The sequence below is a fragment of the Elephas maximus genome, chromosome 26, assembly GCF_024166365.1.
Source record: "Elephas maximus indicus isolate mEleMax1 chromosome 26, mEleMax1 primary haplotype, whole genome shotgun sequence".
Lineage (NCBI taxonomy): Eukaryota > Metazoa > Chordata > Mammalia > Proboscidea > Elephantidae > Elephas > Elephas maximus.
Genome location: NC_064844.1, coordinates 46,425,318 through 46,444,507, shown reverse-complemented (window position 1 = coordinate 46,444,507; position 19,190 = coordinate 46,425,318). Strand labels below are relative to the sequence as shown.

Below are 19,190 nucleotides of genomic sequence, written 5' to 3'. Positions count from 1 at the left end.
CTATTGGGTTTTCTTGGCTGTAATCTTGATGGGGCAGTGGTGGCACAGTGGTTAAGAGCTACCAGCCAAAAGATCAGCAGTTTGAATCTACTAGCCACTCCTTGGAAACCCTATGGAGCAGTTGTACTCTGTCCTATAGGCTATGAGTTGGAATTGACTCAACAGCAACAGGTTTGGGTTTGGGGGTTTGGGTAATCTTGATAGCAGCATATCAACAAGTCTTTCTCCGGCGAAGCCGCTGGGTGAGTTCGAACCACCACCATTTCCAGTAGCATCCAAGCACTTACCTGTTGTGCCACCAGGGCTCCTTATCACTAACACTACCCAAACAAAAAAAACTAACACTGGGAAGATGTTATTATACACAGGCTTGTCTGTGCCATGACCACATCAGGTGCACCAGAGGTGGCACTCACAGCAAGAAGGCCAAGTCTAAAGAAGGGATACCCCCAGCCTTTGCTTGATCAAGTTGGTTTCTTAATCTGTTAATCAAATAACCAACCTTGATAAAATGCCTTTTATGCCATCTCAGATAGATGAAGAAAGAGAAAAAGGCAGCGGGGGCGGGGGAGCATGGTGTTGTCCTAATGAGCAGCAAAGAAGAGCACACAGGATATTCTTGTAGGTGAGTAAGGTTTTTAACTCCTGTGGGACCTTGCATAGGTACCCTTCTCTAGTGGTGGGAGACAGAGAGGGCCTGGGTCAGTCACTGGACTGGAAGTCAGAAGAGGCAGCTCTGCTCCTTTCTGGAGATGAGACCTTGGGCAAGTCATTGAGCCCTCAGGGCCCTCATAAAATGGGAATACTGGCCAATTGTAGGGCATGTGATGATACTTCTAGAGTTGTGCAGTGCGCCCAAAATGGCGGTACACGTCAACCCTGTACCTACCTCCAAAAACTGAATTGAGAAGTCAATGAAGTAAAGCATGGAACCCATTTACTGGGGTGGGTTCAGTACTCACTAGAAGTTGGTTCCCTTCCCTTTCTCTCACTCACTTCAAGTCTGTTCCCACATTGCAGGGTCTGGGATAAATAATTCAGCTCTGGGTTTTGGTTACCTGGTTTCTCCAGAGTAAGACTTAAGTTCAATGGGTTTAGGTCCAGGTTGTCATGCCCTGGGGCTATTTTCTGGCCCTGGAGAAGTGACAGAAGGGTGATCCACGACAGCATGCCTCGGTGGATGACTACTGAATCCTAACTTGAGTTCCCTTAGACAGCTAACTGGAAAACCACTCTCCTTGTTGTTCTTATTTATTTGTTTTCCAAAAGATGAGGAAACAGGTATGGAAAACATCCGTAGCATAATAAGTATCCAATATGTGTGGGACCCAGATTTGCTCAAGGTCCCTTATCTCGTGCGTCAGGCCAGCGTGTGGAACGCAAGGTCCAGAGAAGTGAGGTAGCTTGCAGCTGATGGACAGCAGAGCTAGAGCCCATCTACCTTGACGGACCCTCCACACCCCAGGCTCTCTCTGAGGACACCTCCCCATCCCTGAAAGACACAGAGACAAGAATGCCCACCCTGCCCCCAGGAAGGGGGCTATAGGGCAGAGGTAAGAAGAGAAGATAGAGGTAGGGAGGGACATGAAGCTGCTGCTATGATTGAGGGGGGTGAAGGAAGCAACAAGCTGGCTTGGTTTCTCTTGAGCCCCCAGGACTGCCTCCCCCCATGCTGGCCTTCATCCACTTTCATCCTCTATTACCTGTTGACACATGTGCACATTCAGACCAGCAGCACAAACAGGCACTGAAATGAGGCCTGGAACACCTGGATGAAGCTTTGGCTAAACCACTCGCTAATGAGCTAAGGTCTCTTGTACCTCAGTTTATTTATCTGTGAAATGGGGCTGCTTGAGACCTGCCTTGCCCTCTCTTAGATAGTGAAAGCCTGTCAACACATGTGGCCCAATTACATGAACCCCCCGATGAACCACCCCCACAGCCTGCACTGATATAGCCTCCCCGCCCCCACACCAGCTAAACAAGCTAGGAGGTTGGGCACGTGGTCCTGCAGAGAATGCCTGAGTGCCTGTCTGCAGCAGCCCTGGGCAGGGCCTGTCTCAGCGAATTATGGAAACTCATGGAAGTAGCAAACAAAGCAGCCTGGGGGCGGGGGAGCTTCCAGAGAGGTCTGTGACCAGGCCACTGGGACTGGACTCCAAAAGCCACTGGACTGTGTAAACCCACAGAGACAGAAGGGGTGATGAGCGAGAGGCGAGTGGTGGTGGACGCACCCACCGGTGCCAGCTTCAGCATGTCCCTCCACAGGCGCAGGGCGTCCTTCAGGGGGACTCAGTCATCATCTCCCCTGGAGAGCGCCCTGGGCTCCAGGGCCAATGTTGGGGGTAGCCTGGTCCAATCACCTCTGATCTATATAGGCACAACACCCACCGGGTACATAGGTGGCCAGGGTGCCCACGTGACCTGCCGAGCCCTGGGCATCAGCAGTGTCTTCCTACAGGGCCTTCGGAGCTCAGGCCTGCCCTCTGTGCCTGCTCCTGGCCTGGAGGGGGACCACGATGCTGCTGAGGACTTGGGGGGCTGCTTGGTGGAATACACGGCCAAGGTACGTGCCCTGGAGCAGGTCATCCGGGAGCTGGAAAGGCAACTGCGGACGCACCTGGAGAGCAAGGCTGCGGGCTCGGGAAGCTGGGGTGCCCTCAGGGCCTCCTGGACCAGCAGCTGCCAGCAGGTGAGTGCCTGGGCCGGGCCACCTCTGCAGAGGGCCTGGAGGGAACAATGAAGGCTGCCTGTTGTACCATCTCTGGGGTCATTATCAGAGAGTCCGAGGGCTGGGGTAGGGGACAGGGGAGTGAGTGATCCAAGGCCCAGAAACTGACCGCAGACCTTTACCCTTCCGTGCTAAAAAATACTACTAATGATAATAATAACAACAACAGTGACAGTGGCTACTATTTACCGAGGTTCACTAGGGGCCAGGCCCACACTCGTTCCTGTATGCACGCTCTCTCCTATAATGTTCACAGTGTAGGCAGTGGCTCCATCATGGATTTCATCTTTCAGATGAGAAAACCAAAATCACAGAAGTTAAGAAACGTGCCCACGATCACACAGCTAATTGGGAGTTGAACCTGACATTTGAACCTGAAATTTTCCATCTTCAAAGCTTGCACTTGTCCCATTACCCTGGGCCGCCTGTGTCAGCCTTTATTGTTGTTACGTGCCATCGAGTGGATTCCAGCCATCATCAAATTCAATACCGCTGAATGGATGTGGTACTAAAAACGATGAGAAAATGGAAGCGTGTTCCTCTATCCACCCATAACAAAACTGTCCAAAAGAAATGTAACATGAGCCACGGAGGTAATTTCCAGGTTTCTATTAACCACCACAGTAAAAAAAAAAAAAAGGGAAAAAGAAACAGGTGAAATTAATTTAACATTATATGTTATTTAACGCAACATATATTTTTTTTTATCCAAGATGTTATCATTTCAATACGTAAAAAAAAAAAAAGCTTTCTATTTTAGTACCTTTGACGGGCCACCACCTGTCTGTCAGTTTGTTGTACCGCGGTGGCTTGCATACTGCTATGATGCTGGAAGCTGTGCCACTGCTATTTCAAATACCAGCAGGGTCACCCACAGTGGACAGGTTTCAGTGGGGCTTCCAGACTAAAAGGGACTAGGAAGAAAGCCTGGTGATTTACTTCCGAAAGTTAGCGAGGCAAACCTGATGGATCACAACAGTACGTTGCCCAACTCGCTTTCTGTGGACATCCGGAGGGCTCAGTCACTGGAGGAGGATGTCATGTTTGGTGAAGTACAGGGCCACTGAGGGTGTGGGAGACCCTCAGTGAGATGTATTGGCACAGCACCCATAACAATGGGCTCGAACATAGTGGAGATTGTGAGAATGTCGCAGGACCAGGCAATGTTTGGTTCTGTTTTCCATAAGGTCACCATGAGTCAGAGTTGGCTCATTGGCAGCCAACAACAACTTTTAATGGCACTTTTTTACCACTTTTTGAGCAAGAGGTCCCATGTTTTCATTTCACAGCGGGACCCACACATTACATGGACCATCCTTGTTACAGGGTTACTGTATTATGAAGTTCCTTTCCATTTCCCAGCCTCTCTCTTCTGGCTCCCAGGCTGTGTCCCACCCTCCCAGCCACTTCTCTTGCTAAACACGGAAGCAGACTGAAAACCCCCAGGCACTGGGCAAAGAGTCTGAGGGGGACCCCCCGGCTCCTGCACACTTCTCAAGGAGTGTTTCCCTCTCGGCCTTGCCAGGGGCTCCAGACTCTTCTTGCCACGTAAAGGATGTTGATAATCACCTCTGGCGGGAACATCAGGCCCTTTTCATCGTCAAATAGGCCAAACACAGGCTTGGAATTTGGCAACCACCCTGTCTGCCTCAGAGCTGCAGATAAAAGGAGAGGGGACGGAGAAAGGAGCAGGAAGGAGCTGAGGCCAGGGTAAGGGGGACGCTGGCTGGGGAAGAAGGGAGGAAGTGTGGGCCTTTAAATTGTCACCACTCTGTTATGGAGCCACGGAAATTAGGGGTCTCCCCTGGAGAAAACGTCAGCTTATACCTCCAGTGGCAAAGGCTGGCAGCTGGAGGAGAAGGGGAAATGAATATTATAAAAAGTTAAGAAGATTAGAATTTAAAACAGGCCTGATCTGAATATTTTTCCTGCTGCTCACAGTCCCTGTTTCTGCCCCTTGCAGAGAGACAGCCCCTGCTCTGGGGGTCTGCCTATCTGGAGAAGATGCTGGAAACTTAGGTAGTCTAAGTCAGGGCCAAGTTTCTCTCCCCACAGAACCCGTGGCCCTAGGAGCTTTTTTTTTTTTTTCTTTTAAAAAAGAAGAAACAAGAACAGTTCCTCTGCTGAGTGAAAAAAGAAAGGCAACAGGATCATTGTTCATGATTCAAGACCTGGTGTCCCTGAAAGGGGAGAGGGACTTGAGCTATTTTTAGCATGTGTACTCCCTGAATTAAATAATACATTGACCCAAGACAAAGCCACCCAGCCTGTTTGGTCAGAGCAGGTCACTCTGTTAGCCAAGCTATAAGGGACACTGCAGTATCATTAAAATATAACTACCAGGAGAAAAATATATTTAGGAGAGTTTCAATTGGGGAGAGTGATATGTAAGACTTCAAGAAATATTTTGACAGGCCAGGGGAGGGGGCAGGGGCATGAGATCACAACCAAGGAGGTTGGTCAAGTAATATTAAAAAAAAAAAAAAAAAAAAACCCATTGCCTCCTGGCTGATTCTGACTCAGGGCAGCTCCATGTGCGTCAGAGGAGAACTGCAAGTTTTCTCGGCTGTGCTCTTGCCACAGGAGGTCATCAGCCCTTTCTTCTGTAGCACAGCTGGCTCCACCAACCTTTCAGTTAGGAGCCAAGAGCAAAGCATTTGTGCCACCCAGGGTCCTTCACTAAACTGCTTGCTAAGAAAGGTGGCTTCTGATTTCCTTTTTTTTTTTTTTTCTTGTTTTGCTAAAGTAGACCGCGTCTGGGATGGAGCAGAATTGCTGAAGAAAATAAGGAGAGACTGAGTCATCCCTCGGGGCCTCTTTCTGTGCCCTTCCCGTACATCACACTCAGCCGCTCTTAAAATCTCTGAGAGCCGGTTGAAACCAGTTGCCATTGCATTGACTCAGACTCATGGCAACCCCATGTGTGTTGGAGTAGAAATGTGCACCACAGTGTTTTCAATGGTTAATTTTTCACTAGTAGATTGCCAAGCCTTTCCTCTGAGGCACCTCTGGGTAGACTTGAACCCCAACCTATTGGTTAGCAGACGAGTGCATCAACCATTTGCACCTGGGGGCTCCAAGATCTCAAAATGTGAGGTCCGTGTTGAGGAATGGAGGGTCAGGGGCATCGATGTGGTGAAAAATAGGGAGATGTGTTTCAAGGATTGAGGATTCTGAAGCCAGATAGCCCTGAGCTCAAACTCTGCATCCCTCACCCAACACCACCCCCCCACCACTAACTTGAGCTAAGTACTTTATTGATATCTTGAGCTAATGACCTTGATCTAAGTTCTTCATTGATCTCTATCTCAGTTTCTCGTCTGCATAATGAGGATACCAGGATACTTACGTGACATGATAAAACAGCATTAAGGGGGAAGCATTAGAGGCCTTCCTGCAGAAGGAGGAAACAAGAAAAGAATGCCTCTATTACTCGGTAACGTTGGTAAGAGCTAGTAGTTCTGCGATTAGATGGGACAAAGCAATTGGAGGCATAAGAATTGGAAAGGAAGAGGGAAAGGTATGTGTATTTGTGGATGGTATGGTTATATTTCAGGAAAAGATCAAGATAAACATCTTACAACAAAGAGTAAAATAATTTCATGAAAGAGCAGGCTATGAAGTAATCCCCAAAACCAAACCCACTGCCATCAAGTCGATTTTGACTCCTAGTGACCCGAGAGCACAGAGTAGAGCTGCCCCATGGGGTTTCCAAGGCTGTAAACCTTTATGGAAACACATTGCCACGTCTTTCTCCCACAGAGCAGCTGGTGGGTTCGAACCTCCAACATTCTGGTTAGTAGCTGAGCACTTTATCCACTGTGCCACCAGAATGCTCCTTAAAAGTGAGGATGGTGAGACTTGTCTCTCTTACTTTGGACATGTTATTAGGAGGCACCAGTCCCTAGAGAAGGACATCATGCTTAGTAAAGTAGAGGGTTGGTGAAAAAGAGGAAGACCCTCAATGAGGTGGAGTGACACAGTGACTGCAACAACAGGCCCAAGCACAGCACCGATGGTCAGGACGGTGCAGCACTGGCCAGCGTTATGTTCTGTTATACAGGGACTGACTCCACAGGCCCTAACAACAAAGTAATATCAAAAATCGATGGCCTTCATATATACAAACAAAAGATGTGATTGACAAGAAATTTTGATTTACAGTAGCAAAAAATAAAATGCCTATAAATAAACTTAACAAGAAATGTCCAAATTCTTGGTGAGACAAACAATAAAACCCTCCTGAAACACACAAAAGTAGCCTTGAACAACGGAAAGAAACGACGTCTTCTTAGAAAGACAGTAGCATAAAGATGCCAGTTCCCCCTCAGCTAGTTTATACACTTAACACAATCCTAATTTTTAAAATACTATAGAGTTTTCTTTTTTTCTAGAACGAGGTTGATAGCTGTAAATTTCATTTGTAAAAACTAAAAGGCAAGAATTGCCAGAGAAGAAAAAACTGAAAAATAAAGGTGGGGGAGAAGCAGCTCTACCAGACATTACATTACAAAAAAAGCCACCAAACTCGATGCCGTCGAGTCTGTTCCGTTACATCAGGTTTAAAAAAGAAATTGTTGGAGAGCGAGAGTGTCTTTTCATAGATGCATTTGAGCCAACAAACAAAAAAATGATACAACCATAATAAAGTAATGGATCCAGGCAATGATCACCAAATGGCTGCTAGCACACCCCTCCTGGTGGAGTATACGCCACCCCCCATGAAGCCGTCTTGCCAACAATACTAATGATAGAAACCGAATGTGATTAAGCCTCTAGATAACACAGCTAACTTACGGGAAATACAATGGTCAGATGAACACAGTAATTGACACCATGGGAAGGAAATCAGTGACATCAAGATTATGGAAAAAAAGACACAATTTTTTTCAGCAAATAAATTGCAATGAAAAAAAGAGAGATGAAGAGAGAAACCTACAAATTGAAAGCAACCAAATAGCTTTATCAACCAATTGAAATGTTTGGGCTTTATCTGGATCATTATTCAAGCAAGCTGTTAGAAAATATTAAACAATTAAGGTAAGATGAACACTGAGGATATTCGGCAATATTGAGCCATTATTTTTAATTTTTAGGTGTGGGTAATGATAGCAAAGTCATGGTTTTTAAAAGCACCCTTATTTTTAGCAGTACATACTGAAATATTTGAAGAAGAAATCATGTATCTGGAATTTGTTTAAAATAATCTGGGTTGGAGTGGAATCGTGCGGGGATGTAGGTGAAGCAAAATTGTTGCTGTTGTTATTGGATGCCGTGGAGTCAATTCCGACTCATAGCGACCCCATGCACAGAATAGAGCTGCTCCGTAGGGTTTTCTAGGCTATAATCTTTACAGAAGCAGGTCACCAGGTCTTTCTCTCTCAGAGCCTCTGGGTGGGTTCAAACCACCAACCTTTTGGTTAGCAGCCAAGTATTTAACCATCGCACTGTCTGAGCCCCTTGAAGCAAAATTAGCCATAATTTATAATAATTGAAGGTAAAGAATGTATATGTGGGGGAGGGGGCTTTTATACCATTCTCTCTTCTTTTATAAATGTTTGAAATTTTCATAATAAAAAGGAAGATATAATACCTACCTCATAGTGTTGGCCCATGGTAGTAAATGAAACAATGTATGTAAATTGCCTGATACATAGTTAATATCTAATTCCTGTTTTTTGAATTGAATAAACTTGAAGATACATGTATAAATGGGTAGTAACGTAAGACAAGGTCCCTGGGTGGTGTAAAGGGTTTGCACTCAACTAACTGAATCCACCCAAAAACTCTATGGGGCACAGTACTACTCTGATACACATAGGGTTGCCATGAGTCGGAATCGATTCAATGGGTTTGGGTTTTCTTTTTGGTTTGCTGTTGTTGTCAGGTGCCATAGATTTAGTTCCAACTCATAGCAACTTTATGTACAACAGAATGAAATGCCGCCCGGTCCTGTACCATCTTCACAATCATTGCTATATTCGAGCCCATTGTTGCAGCCACTGTGTCAATCCACCTCATCAAGGGTCTTCCTCTCTTTCACTGACCCTGCACTTTACCAAGTGTGATGTCCTTCTCCAGGGAAGGGCCCCTCCTGGTAAGTCCAAACTACAAGAGACAAAGTCTCGCCATCCTCACTTCCAAGGAGCACTCTGGCTGGACCTCTTCCAAGAGAGAGTTGTTTGTTCTTCTGGCCGTCCGTGGTATATTCAATATTCTTCACCAACCCCATAATTCAAAGGCATCAATTCTTTTTCGGTCTTCCTTATTCATTGTCCAGCTTTCACATGCATATGAGGTGACTAAAAATACCATGGCTTGGGTCAGGTGCACTTTAGTCCTCAAAGTGACATCTTTGCTTTTTAACACTTGAAAGAGGTCTTTCACAGCACATCTGCCCAGTGCAAATCTTGATTTCTTGACTGCTGCTTCCATGGGTGTTGATTGTGGGTCCAAGTAAAATGAAATCTTTGACAACTTCTATCTTTTCTCTGTTTATCATGATGTCACTTATTGATTCAGTTGTGAGGAATTTTGTTTTATGTTGAGGTGGTTTATGCTCATGTATTCATGAGTTATTCAACCCACACATGCTGTGGAAGTTTAGAGAAGGAGCAGGGTATTGACTGGTCCTCAGTGAGGCCGAATGTGGGGCTCAAAGAACATGGCAGAAGATGGGTTTTCAAGGGGCCCAGCTTGGACAAAGTTTCTGAGTCAGGAATAGGCATGGCCGTCTGTATATGGGGCAGGCTTCCTCACCAAGCCCAAGCTCTTCAGGGTTACCACCCTGTCTCCTTCACCTCTGTTTTGAGAGTCTGGTTCAGAGAGGATATACCATGGCACATAGTAGGTGTTCAGCCAGTAGTTGGGCCACGAGGGCTGAATGTGGAAACAGAGGCCTAAGGTTTCACATCAGGACCCTGAAGAGAGAGCTGCTGCTTCTTTTTTCATAATTTATTTTTTGTTGATGTTGACAATATACACAGCAGAGCACACACCAATTCAACAGGTGCTACATGTACAAATCAGTGACACTGATTACACTCTTCAGCTTGGGCAACCATTCTCACCCTTCTTTTCTGAGTTGTTCCTCCCCCATTAACACAACCTCACTGCCCCCTAAGTTTCCTATCTAATCTTTCAAGTTGTCGTTGTTGATTTGGTTCCATATAGATAGTTCTTAAAAGAGCACAATGCTCAAGGCACACATTCTTTACAAAATCAAAAACCAAACCTGTTGCCACTGAGTCGATTCTGACTCATGGCAACCCTATAGGACAGAGTAGAACTGCCCCACAGATTCGAACTGCCAACCTGTTAGTTAGCAGCTGAATTCTTAACCACTATGCCACTAGGGTTTATTCCTTACTAGTTAAACTAAAATATTATTTGGTTTTCAGGAGACTTCAGGGGATTTTATATACATATATATATATATATATGGTTTAAATATTATCTCAGGGCAATAGTTTTGAGTGTTCATCCAGCCTTCGTGGCTCCAGAAAGTCTAGAGGCCATGAGAATTTGAAATTCTGCTCTGCATTTTCTCCCTCTTGATCAGAATTCTTCTATAAAATCTTTGATCAAAAACGTTCAGTAACGGTAGCCGAGCACCATCCAGCTATTCTGATCTCGTGGCAAAGGAGGCAATTGTTCATGTAGGCAATTAGCCACACATTCCATTTCCTCCTCCTATTCCTGACTCTCCTTCTTCCTCTGTTGTGAGAGAGCTTCTTTTAAATCTCAGATCAGACGTAAAAGACAGGAAACAACCTGAATATCCAATACAGCTAAGTAACTTGCCTCAGAATCCTTTACGGCTGTAAGAAAAGAACAAGGAAGCTCATTATATATTGATGTGGAACAAGCGCTAACATGTAAAAGGGCAAGCTGTAAATCACTGTCTGTGCCCTCCTACTATTTCTATTCTCTTAAAAAAAAAAAGGCAAGTAGGTTAGCGATTACCAATAACTGAGGGGGAGAAGGGAATGGGGAGTTTAGGGTACAGAGTTTCTGTTTGGGATGTTGAAAAAGTTTTAGAGGCAATTAGTGGTGGTGGTCCCACAACATTGTGAGCATAGTTAATGTCAACGAGTTGTACACTTGAAAATGGTTAAAATGGCAAACTTCATGCTATACAGTGTATATTTTACCACAATTAAAAAAAGAACAGGTGGGAGAGCAGACTCTCTCTGGAAGCATACATAGAGGAGAGGGGAACTGGTTGGCTGCAGACGGGTAGGATGAGCCTTACTTTTGGCTATATATTCTTTTTTACTGTTAGAATGTTTTACCTCAAGAAAAACATGAAGCAATAAATAGAACTATTGCCAGTGGTTTATTACAGGAGGGTGAGTGTGCTGGGTCCCAGTCACATGAGGGACCGGTGAGTCTCACAGGAGCAAGAGAAACTTTCTACTGATACATCCCAGTGGGAGAGGAGGAGACCATCTCAATAACCCCCCTCATATAAAAATCCAACAAACTTAAAATTCCATGAGTAAGAGAAATAGAGAAGCCCTGATGGTGCGATTGTTAAGCACTCAGCTGCTAACTGAAAGATCAGCGGTTTGAACCCCTCATCAGCTCCCTGGGAGAAAAGACCTGGGGATCTACTCCGATAAAGATTACAGTCTAGAAAACCCTACGGGGCAGTTCTACTCTGTCATATAGCTTCTCTATGAGTCAGAATTGACTCAATGGCACCCAACAACAATAACAGGAATAGGAAAGACCTTTCCATGGGCTCTCCTTCCCAGAAGAGCAAAATTAAAACTGAATCCAGCATCTGGCACAAGTGCCCGGGACATACGTGGTGGCTCTTTATGGGGAATTACTGGAAGAATGGCTGAACCAAGCAGAATGTTACGCAGGGTCCCTGGCATTTCCCCAGAGGGTTTATGCTGATCCACTGGAGTTGAGGACTCAGTTTAGAAAAATAAAACCTAGTTTATCGTTGTCTGGCTGGGGAAAAGCACATAAAGCCTCATTTATCCGGTTGTAAATGAGCTAGTAGAGCTGACTGTCACAAATGCATTATTCAGCAGAAATGAGAAATTATTTCAGCTATTATCAGTAGGTAATGAAATGCAGTGACAGGGAGTGGAAAACTCCATTACAAAACTGACCTGCTATTGGAAAACAACTTGTAATTTTTATTTATTATCTATTTCAGGGGCCAGTGAGTAAGCACCTAAATAAGTTTTAGCGGGAAACATTACTGGTGTGGAGAAAGAAAGAAACTAAAGGTAGAAAGGCTCCTTCCAGCAGGCTCTGGGCAAAGTTATACAGGAGGCAAAGTTCCTTGGCTGAATTCTAACTGCCTGTGCCTGTCCAGCCCACCCCCAACACCTCATCGGTCCCAGTTCCTGCTCCCTCAGCCTGCCTCAGCCCCTCCTCTTCACCCCTGCTGCCCAGAGCACTTCTGGGCATCCTCCCAGCTATAACTGTCACCACATATTCATTCCCACCACACCAGGTGAGAGCCCAGCCCTCAGGCCTACTCCAGGCCAACTCTTAAACCAGTTGGAGTCCATTCTAACTCATGGCAACCCACTGTGTGTCAGAGTAGAACTGTGCTCCATAGGGTTTTCAGTGGCTGATTTTTTAGAAGTAAACCACCTGGCCTTTTTTCCAAGTCAACTCTGGGTGGGCTCTAACCTCCACCCTTTTGCTTAGTAGCCTAGCACTTGTTAACTGCCACACCCAGGGACTCCGGCCAGCTCTTAGGAGGAAGGTTATCTGGTAGCTGAATGTATTGTCACTTGGTTGTCCAGGAACCTTGGGCATGTCTCAGTCTATTGATCTGCATAACAAAGATGGAAACGTCTCTCTCACAGTGTTGCTGTGAAAAATAACCGAGAGGAGGAGGTAAAGCCCCTGGGGCATCTCAGGTGTTCATTGAAAGTGGGCTCCTTCCCTCTCCTAAAGGAGTGCCATTTGGGACGTGAATTGCTCATGGTGGTATTTTGGGGACTCTGCTGCCAGGAACCACCTCCAGGGGGCAGCCTTGGGCAGGTCCCTGAATCCCTGGGCTTAGTTTGCCCAGATCCCAGCCACCCCCCTGGAATGAGCACCAGTACTCCAGAGGTTCTACAGGTTCGCCTCCAATGCGGACTTTGAGAGGACCCGTGAAGATAAAATCATCCACACCTTCGCTGGGAACAGCAGGCCACAGACACGGCCCCCCTAGTTGTGTGGCACTTGCAAATGTTAACAGGAACTTTTATTCGCTGTCTAATTTGATCCTCTCACCCGAAGGAAGATGGGGTTACTTCTGCCAATTTTATAAAGAAAGCGAGACCCAGAGAATTATGCTCCTCATTGAATTAATATCCCAGTCAAGAGAAATTCAATGTTGTTTCTACCCCCCAAAACATTGCTAAAAGCCTCCTGTTATAGTCATTTATAAGGAGCCCTGGTGCCACAACTGTTACGTGCTCCCTGCTAACTTAAGGGTTAACAGTCTGAACCCCCCAGCAGCTCTAAGGAAGAAAGACCTGGCAATCTGCTTCCATAAAGATTACAGCCTAGGAACCTCTATGGGGCAGTTTTAATCTGTCACAAGGGGTCATTATAAGCCAGAATCTACTGGATGGCACCCGACAGCAACAACATACTTATCTTTAAGACTAGCGTCAGTCTTGATGGAGCCAGTCAGCACCGGCCCTCTCCATGAGGAGGTTAACTGGGGGATACAGCCTCCTTTTCCGTCCCTTCTTTGCCCCTTTTAACTTGGAAGAACCCGTCAGAAGTGGTGATTGATCCCCACGGGAGCACTGCACTCCTGGGACTAGCTGCTGTGACAGGGACGCAGGAGGCTGGGGCGGTTGGGGCTCCTAGTCAGACAGCCAAGACCTGAGGCTTGAAAGTTTAATAGCTATGCTGCCAGGGTATGGCACAGCCCCCTGGGATTTCTATTTTTCTTTTTCAGTGATTTTAATCCTTAAAAAAATGCGCTGAGCAGTCAGCCCTGGAGGCAGAATGTCTTTATCTGAGCCGAGATCAAGGCCTCCCTGTGGTGCGTGGCTCCAGGCGGGGGGGGGGGGGGGGGCGTCCGCCTGGGTCGGGGAGGCCTCTGCCTACAACCCAGGCCACATCAGTGGTTTTCCGAGACGTCTGGGCTGGGGTCCCTGTCCCCTATAGGGGTGGGCGCCTCCCCACTGCCACTTCGATCATAGATTACTTGAAGAGCTGAAAGAGTTGGGTAGTAGTAGGAGGCAAGAGGCCATGCCCAGTGCAAGAGGCCCCAAATGCCAAAGTCCTGTGGGCCCTGGTCTGGAAGCCCACAGCCAAAGACCCAAGAACAACCTGAAGGTGGACACAGGTTTCTTCGCTTGCTGCAGCAAGGAAGGGACACCCTAGGAGGATCCAGGGCATCTCAGGAAGAGGAAGTTAGGAGGGGCTTGTTAAGAGATTTGGGTTTGTGCTGGGTGATTTTGGCAAAGGCTGAAGGAATCACGGGCTTGTTCTGCATTTGGTGCTCTTAGGAAGCGGGGTCATTTGATGGCTCGGCACCCTACTCATCTCTTCCAGGAGGTGGGGGATGGGGCAGACATAGTTGAAGGTAAAGAAGCAGTAGCCACTCCTCTCTCCTGTTAGCTGCAGAGAGGACGCTTGGTTTGTGTGGCTACACAGTGTCCTTGCCTGTATGTCCAGACCTGATTACGGGTGGCCTTATCATGATCGCAGTGTGACCTTGGCTGATCATCCTTGATATTCCGTGAAAGTTTATGTTCAGTGGAGAATACCATGGCCTAGCTGTCTGCTGCCAACTGTTAGGGCCATGGTTTTACTTCGTCACATCCAAACTCCCTCACTCTCTTCATCCACAGGTGTGGGAGGCCTGGGGGGATGTGGAGACAGAGCTGGTGAGTTAGGGGGCTTATATATGACTCTGCAGGATGCTTAAGGCCATGGGGCTGAGGTGTGCGTGCCTTAAGCTGGCTGTGACTTTAGGAGGCAGGGCCGCTTGGTAGCTCACAAGCGCTAAGTGGGACATGTCTCTGGGACACACTTCCCTACCTGCCCCCCTCCCCACTCTCCCGGGAGTCTGCTCAGGCAGTTGTACCTAAGCCATAAACGGAGATAAAATCAAGTGATGGATAAGAGCAGAGCAGTGACCTCAGACAACATCTAGCTCTAGACCCAGCTTTATCCCTACCAGACAAAAGGCTTCAGTCAGGTGACCAGTCCCCTGAGAGTCAGTGTCTTTATATTGTTGTTAAGTGCTGACAAGTCGATTTTTGACTCGGCAATCCCATGTGACAGAGTAGAACTGCTTCGGATTCCTGAGGCTGTAATCTTTTTTTTTTTTAGTAAAGCAAAAAGAAAGTTTTATTCCGAATATATTTAAAAAGGCAAAAGTGGGAAGTGGACAGCCATGCTGCCAGCCATGTCTGCCTGAGACCAAGGAAATATTACAGAATAAGAGAGAATGGGGAAACAAACAGGCATGCTGCCACAGCCATGTCTGTCCAAGTCCGAAGAATATTACAGAATAGGCAAGAATGGGAAAACGGACAGGCACGTTGCCACGGCCATGTCTGCCCGAGTCCAAGGAACGTTACAGAACCATCAACATATTAACCTTATAAATGGGCAAAACCATTGAAGACTTCACCTTTTCACAGATTGGCTAGAAACGGTGATCCTGCATTTTGAATTGCCTTTCTTAACCATCATTGGTACAGGTTTCAGTAAGGGACAGTCAGAAGGGTCTTCACTGGTCCATCAAATTTTCTATTCATTAAATGCTAACAGGAAAAGATAGTAGAAAGTCTTTTATGTTCTGACTTATGTGAAAGGTTCCCTAAAAGATATTTTCCAAGACTATCCTTGCTGCTGTCTTTATACCTCAGGGCCCAATTGATGTGTCATTGTGAGTCTTTGTGAGCCCTTGTAAACCCAGCTCCAGCTGGGTCACATTCTCTATGCTCAAGGACAGGGAATAATGATTCCAATATTGTTTCCTAAATCATTCCCTCCTTTTACTCAGAGATTGAAGATAACACATTGATGATCAATACCTGGATTTAGTCGAACTCCTAAATGGCCGCCATTGTAGGCTCTTTAAACTCACAGTGCTGGTTTTCCACCAGGTACCATTTGGATCTTCTCCAGGATATTAAGTAAGAGCGATGTTCTTAATTGCATTGTGAGGAATGAGCAGACTCAATGTCTAGGCTGTAATCTTTACAGGAGTAGATGGCCAGGTCTTTCTCCCCTGGGTGGGTTCAAACTTCCAACCTTTCGGTTAGCAGCCAAGCCCTTAACCATTGCACCACCAGGGCTCCTCTTCCTTATCTATAAATTAGGAGAAATTATTCCTATCTCATAGGATTGTTATGAGGACTCTGGGAAACAAAGTGCGTGAACTAGAAAGTAAGCTTCAGGATGCAGAACTTAGCCTCTTTTGCTCCCTGCTCTTTCTGTAGCACCTAGGATGGTGCCTGGCACATAGTAGGCACACAGTAAATATTAGGTAAATGAACAAATGGGAGTGCCCAGCAAAGCAATAAGTTAATAAAAGGTAGCTTTTTTTTTTCACATTATAATCCTGATTTAAAATGTTTTGTCCTATTTCCTTAAATGTCATTTTAAAAGGTTTCAGAAATTCTAATATTTCTGTACCTAACTCATTCACTCTCACTTTCTTTTGCACTTGAAATCAGATCCCAAATCATATCAAACCCAATGCCCCAGCTTGGGGTTCAGTAAGTACAGTGTAGTACAAAGAGCCCAAACAAGTATTGTTCACATAGTAAAAATACCAGTTGCCATCAAGTCGATTATGACTCATGGCAAGCCAGTGTGTGTCAGAGGAGAACTGTGCTCCATAGCGTTTTCAACAACTGGTTTTTCAAAAGTAGATCACCAGGCCCTTCTTCGAAGACACCTCCAGGTAGACTCATGCCTCCAAACTTCTGGTTAGCAGCCAAGTACCTTAACCACTGGTACCACCCAGTGACTCCATTCACATGCTGTGTGACCTTGGACAAGTTACTTCTCTCTGAGCCTCAGTTTTCTCAACTGTTAAGTGAAAGGATTGGATCAAACCGACATCTCCCTGCTAAAACACAGGGATAAACCAATATTCTCTTCCATGACTCCAGTCACACAGAGTGGTCATTTGACAATCCTCTGTGGACATGAAGAGGCATGCCCAGTTGACCACTGCCTTCACTTAGGCTGCTGACTGGTTGTGTGCGCTGAGGAAAATCCCTTTCCCCCAGAGCTTCCGTCTCTGCCCTCCCAAGCCTCGAGCTGTAGACCTGTCCCTCCCCCTCGTCATCTCTGAGCAGTGGATGAAGCCTAAAGAGTGAGCCCATCTCCCAGTCCTCTAGGGCCCCGGCTGGCTGACGGGCTGGGACCGGCCATGTGGGCCACCTCCTGTATTCTGAGGGTCAGGTGGCGTTTGCCCCAACACTGACAAAGCAGCAGTTTTATTAACTCCCCACAGCTGCCCGAATGTATCCCAGGTCTGGCCAACTGGCGGTGAGGGGAGAAATTGGCTAGAGAAGGGTTTACTGAGAAAGTTCAAAGATCACACCTCACCCAAGCATCGAATCACTAGATTAAATTAAACCAACAAGCTGCTGGAATTTCCAACTTGGACAACTCTCAGCCTCACTAGTACCGGATACACACGAACCTCTTTTCCCCTTCTCTGACACACTGCCATCATGGCCCCAAATCACCCCACTATTGTAATTCTGGGCCTGCGTGCTACACTGAGAACACTCAAGAACAGGTGTATGGTCTGACCATTCCTAAAGCTGACACCTAACACAATGCCCACAACACCCAGCACAAAGGAAGTTCAAAATGAAGGAGTGCAAGGAAGGGAGGGAGTGAGGAAGACAATAGTTAATGCTGCAAGCTACAAAGTCCAAAAAAACTAGATCTAAACTCTGGCTTTGCCATTCACCAACCTTGTGACCCAAGACAAATCTCTTAGCCTCTTTGAATTTCAAAAAAGGAAGATAATAACATTTACACCCACCGGGTTGTTGTGAGGATTAAAACAAATAATTCACTTGTAGCGCTTAGCACAGTGCTGGGCCATGGTAAACACTGTGGTAGTAATTTGTGTCATTATTTGTAGTAATTAAAACAACTACTCAAATCAGTTGGACCTCCTGCCACCCTCTGCCAGCCAACTCTGTAGGACCCAAGAGGAAGGAATTAGCATTTGCACATGGGCATACAGGAACGGTCCTCTGGTGTCTGGGGTGCATTCCACTTTGTGGCAGAAATCCCAGCGTGGACTCCAGGCCAAATCAGAGCGGCTAGGTAACCCCTTGGAGATGACAGAGTCCCGGCCTGCAGCCTTTGACCAGGTTCTCTTGGCAAGTGGCGCCACCTGCTGGCTTCCCTGGGCACTGTCTTGCATACCTAGTTAAAAAAAAAAAAAATTTACCCAGCTGCAAAATCCTCTCTGTCAAGAGCTGGATTCCCATACGTAATCATCCCCTCATTGCTGAGGCCACCCTGATCCTGACAGGCCAGCCTCACAGTTACCACCACCCTGCTTCACTTACGTCAGAATTTCCATGACAGCTCCCAATTTCCTGAGGATTATAAATCAACCACAAAATTTCACTCTGCCCTGAGATTTTGCATATGTTAGCCAGCAAGCCTGTTCCCGTTCTCTTCTGCTTCCATTTGTGATGACAGATACTTCCTTATGCTTTCCTCTTTCAGTTGCATTTTGCATTTGCTCTGGGTTTTAGGTCAAAACTTGAATTTGGAGTCAGGGTCCTGAGTTCTAGTCTCAGCTCACCAAATGCTTTGCCCAGATCAGTTATCCCTCCCACCTTCAGCTTCCTCACCTGGGGACAGCGGGGGTAATTACACCACCTCATGGATCTTCTGAATTTAAAGAAGAATCGCATGAGAGAAAAAGGGCTTTGCCAGTGTCAGCGATTAGGCTACACTCCTCCGGCTCAGGGGGTGTAATTAGCATCTCAGGTAGGTACTGAATCTTTAGTGCTCTTGGCATGCATCGGGCTTGCCTCCTTCCTCACAGCAGCCTCGACAGTGTGACATTTGTCAGGGTAGCTAGTGGGGGCCTGGTACAGAATTCTGCTTTATTCTGTTCATTCATCTCAGGCTCTGAACGCAAGCCTACTGTGCACCAGGCACTATGGGAATTCAGATATAAAAGAGGCACGGTTCCATGAATGCAGGACCTGAAGGTCTGGGAGGGCTGCTGAGTAAATAAATCCACACATTGGTTAGACCCTGCTGAGCGCCTGCTCTGTGCCAAGTACAGTGCGGGGCACGTGATGGATGTCAGCCGTGAGCTAAACCAGACAGACACACGAGGTGAAGTTATAAACGCAGCTGTGGTTTTTCCTCTCCCACGGTCCCTTCCAACCTGCTCAGTGAATGGTAGACGCGCCTCCTGCCCCTGGATGAAAACCTGGAGGGTCTCATGATTTTTCTGATCACTTTT

The 19,190-nt window shown here is 46.5% G+C and overlaps 1 protein-coding gene across 1 annotated transcript in view; it reads left to right on the top strand.

The window, feature by feature from the left end:
• Positions 1-2,203: 2,203 nt before the first annotated feature.
• Positions 2,204-19,190, top strand: part of BFSP2 (beaded filament structural protein 2) — an 85,513-nt gene continuing 68,526 nt past the window's right edge. Inside the window, exon 1 of the mRNA XM_049870165.1 lies at positions 2,204-2,692. Within this exon, the coding sequence (XP_049726122.1) occupies positions 2,204-2,692 (489 nt within the window). The remainder of the gene's footprint in view (positions 2,693-19,190) is intronic.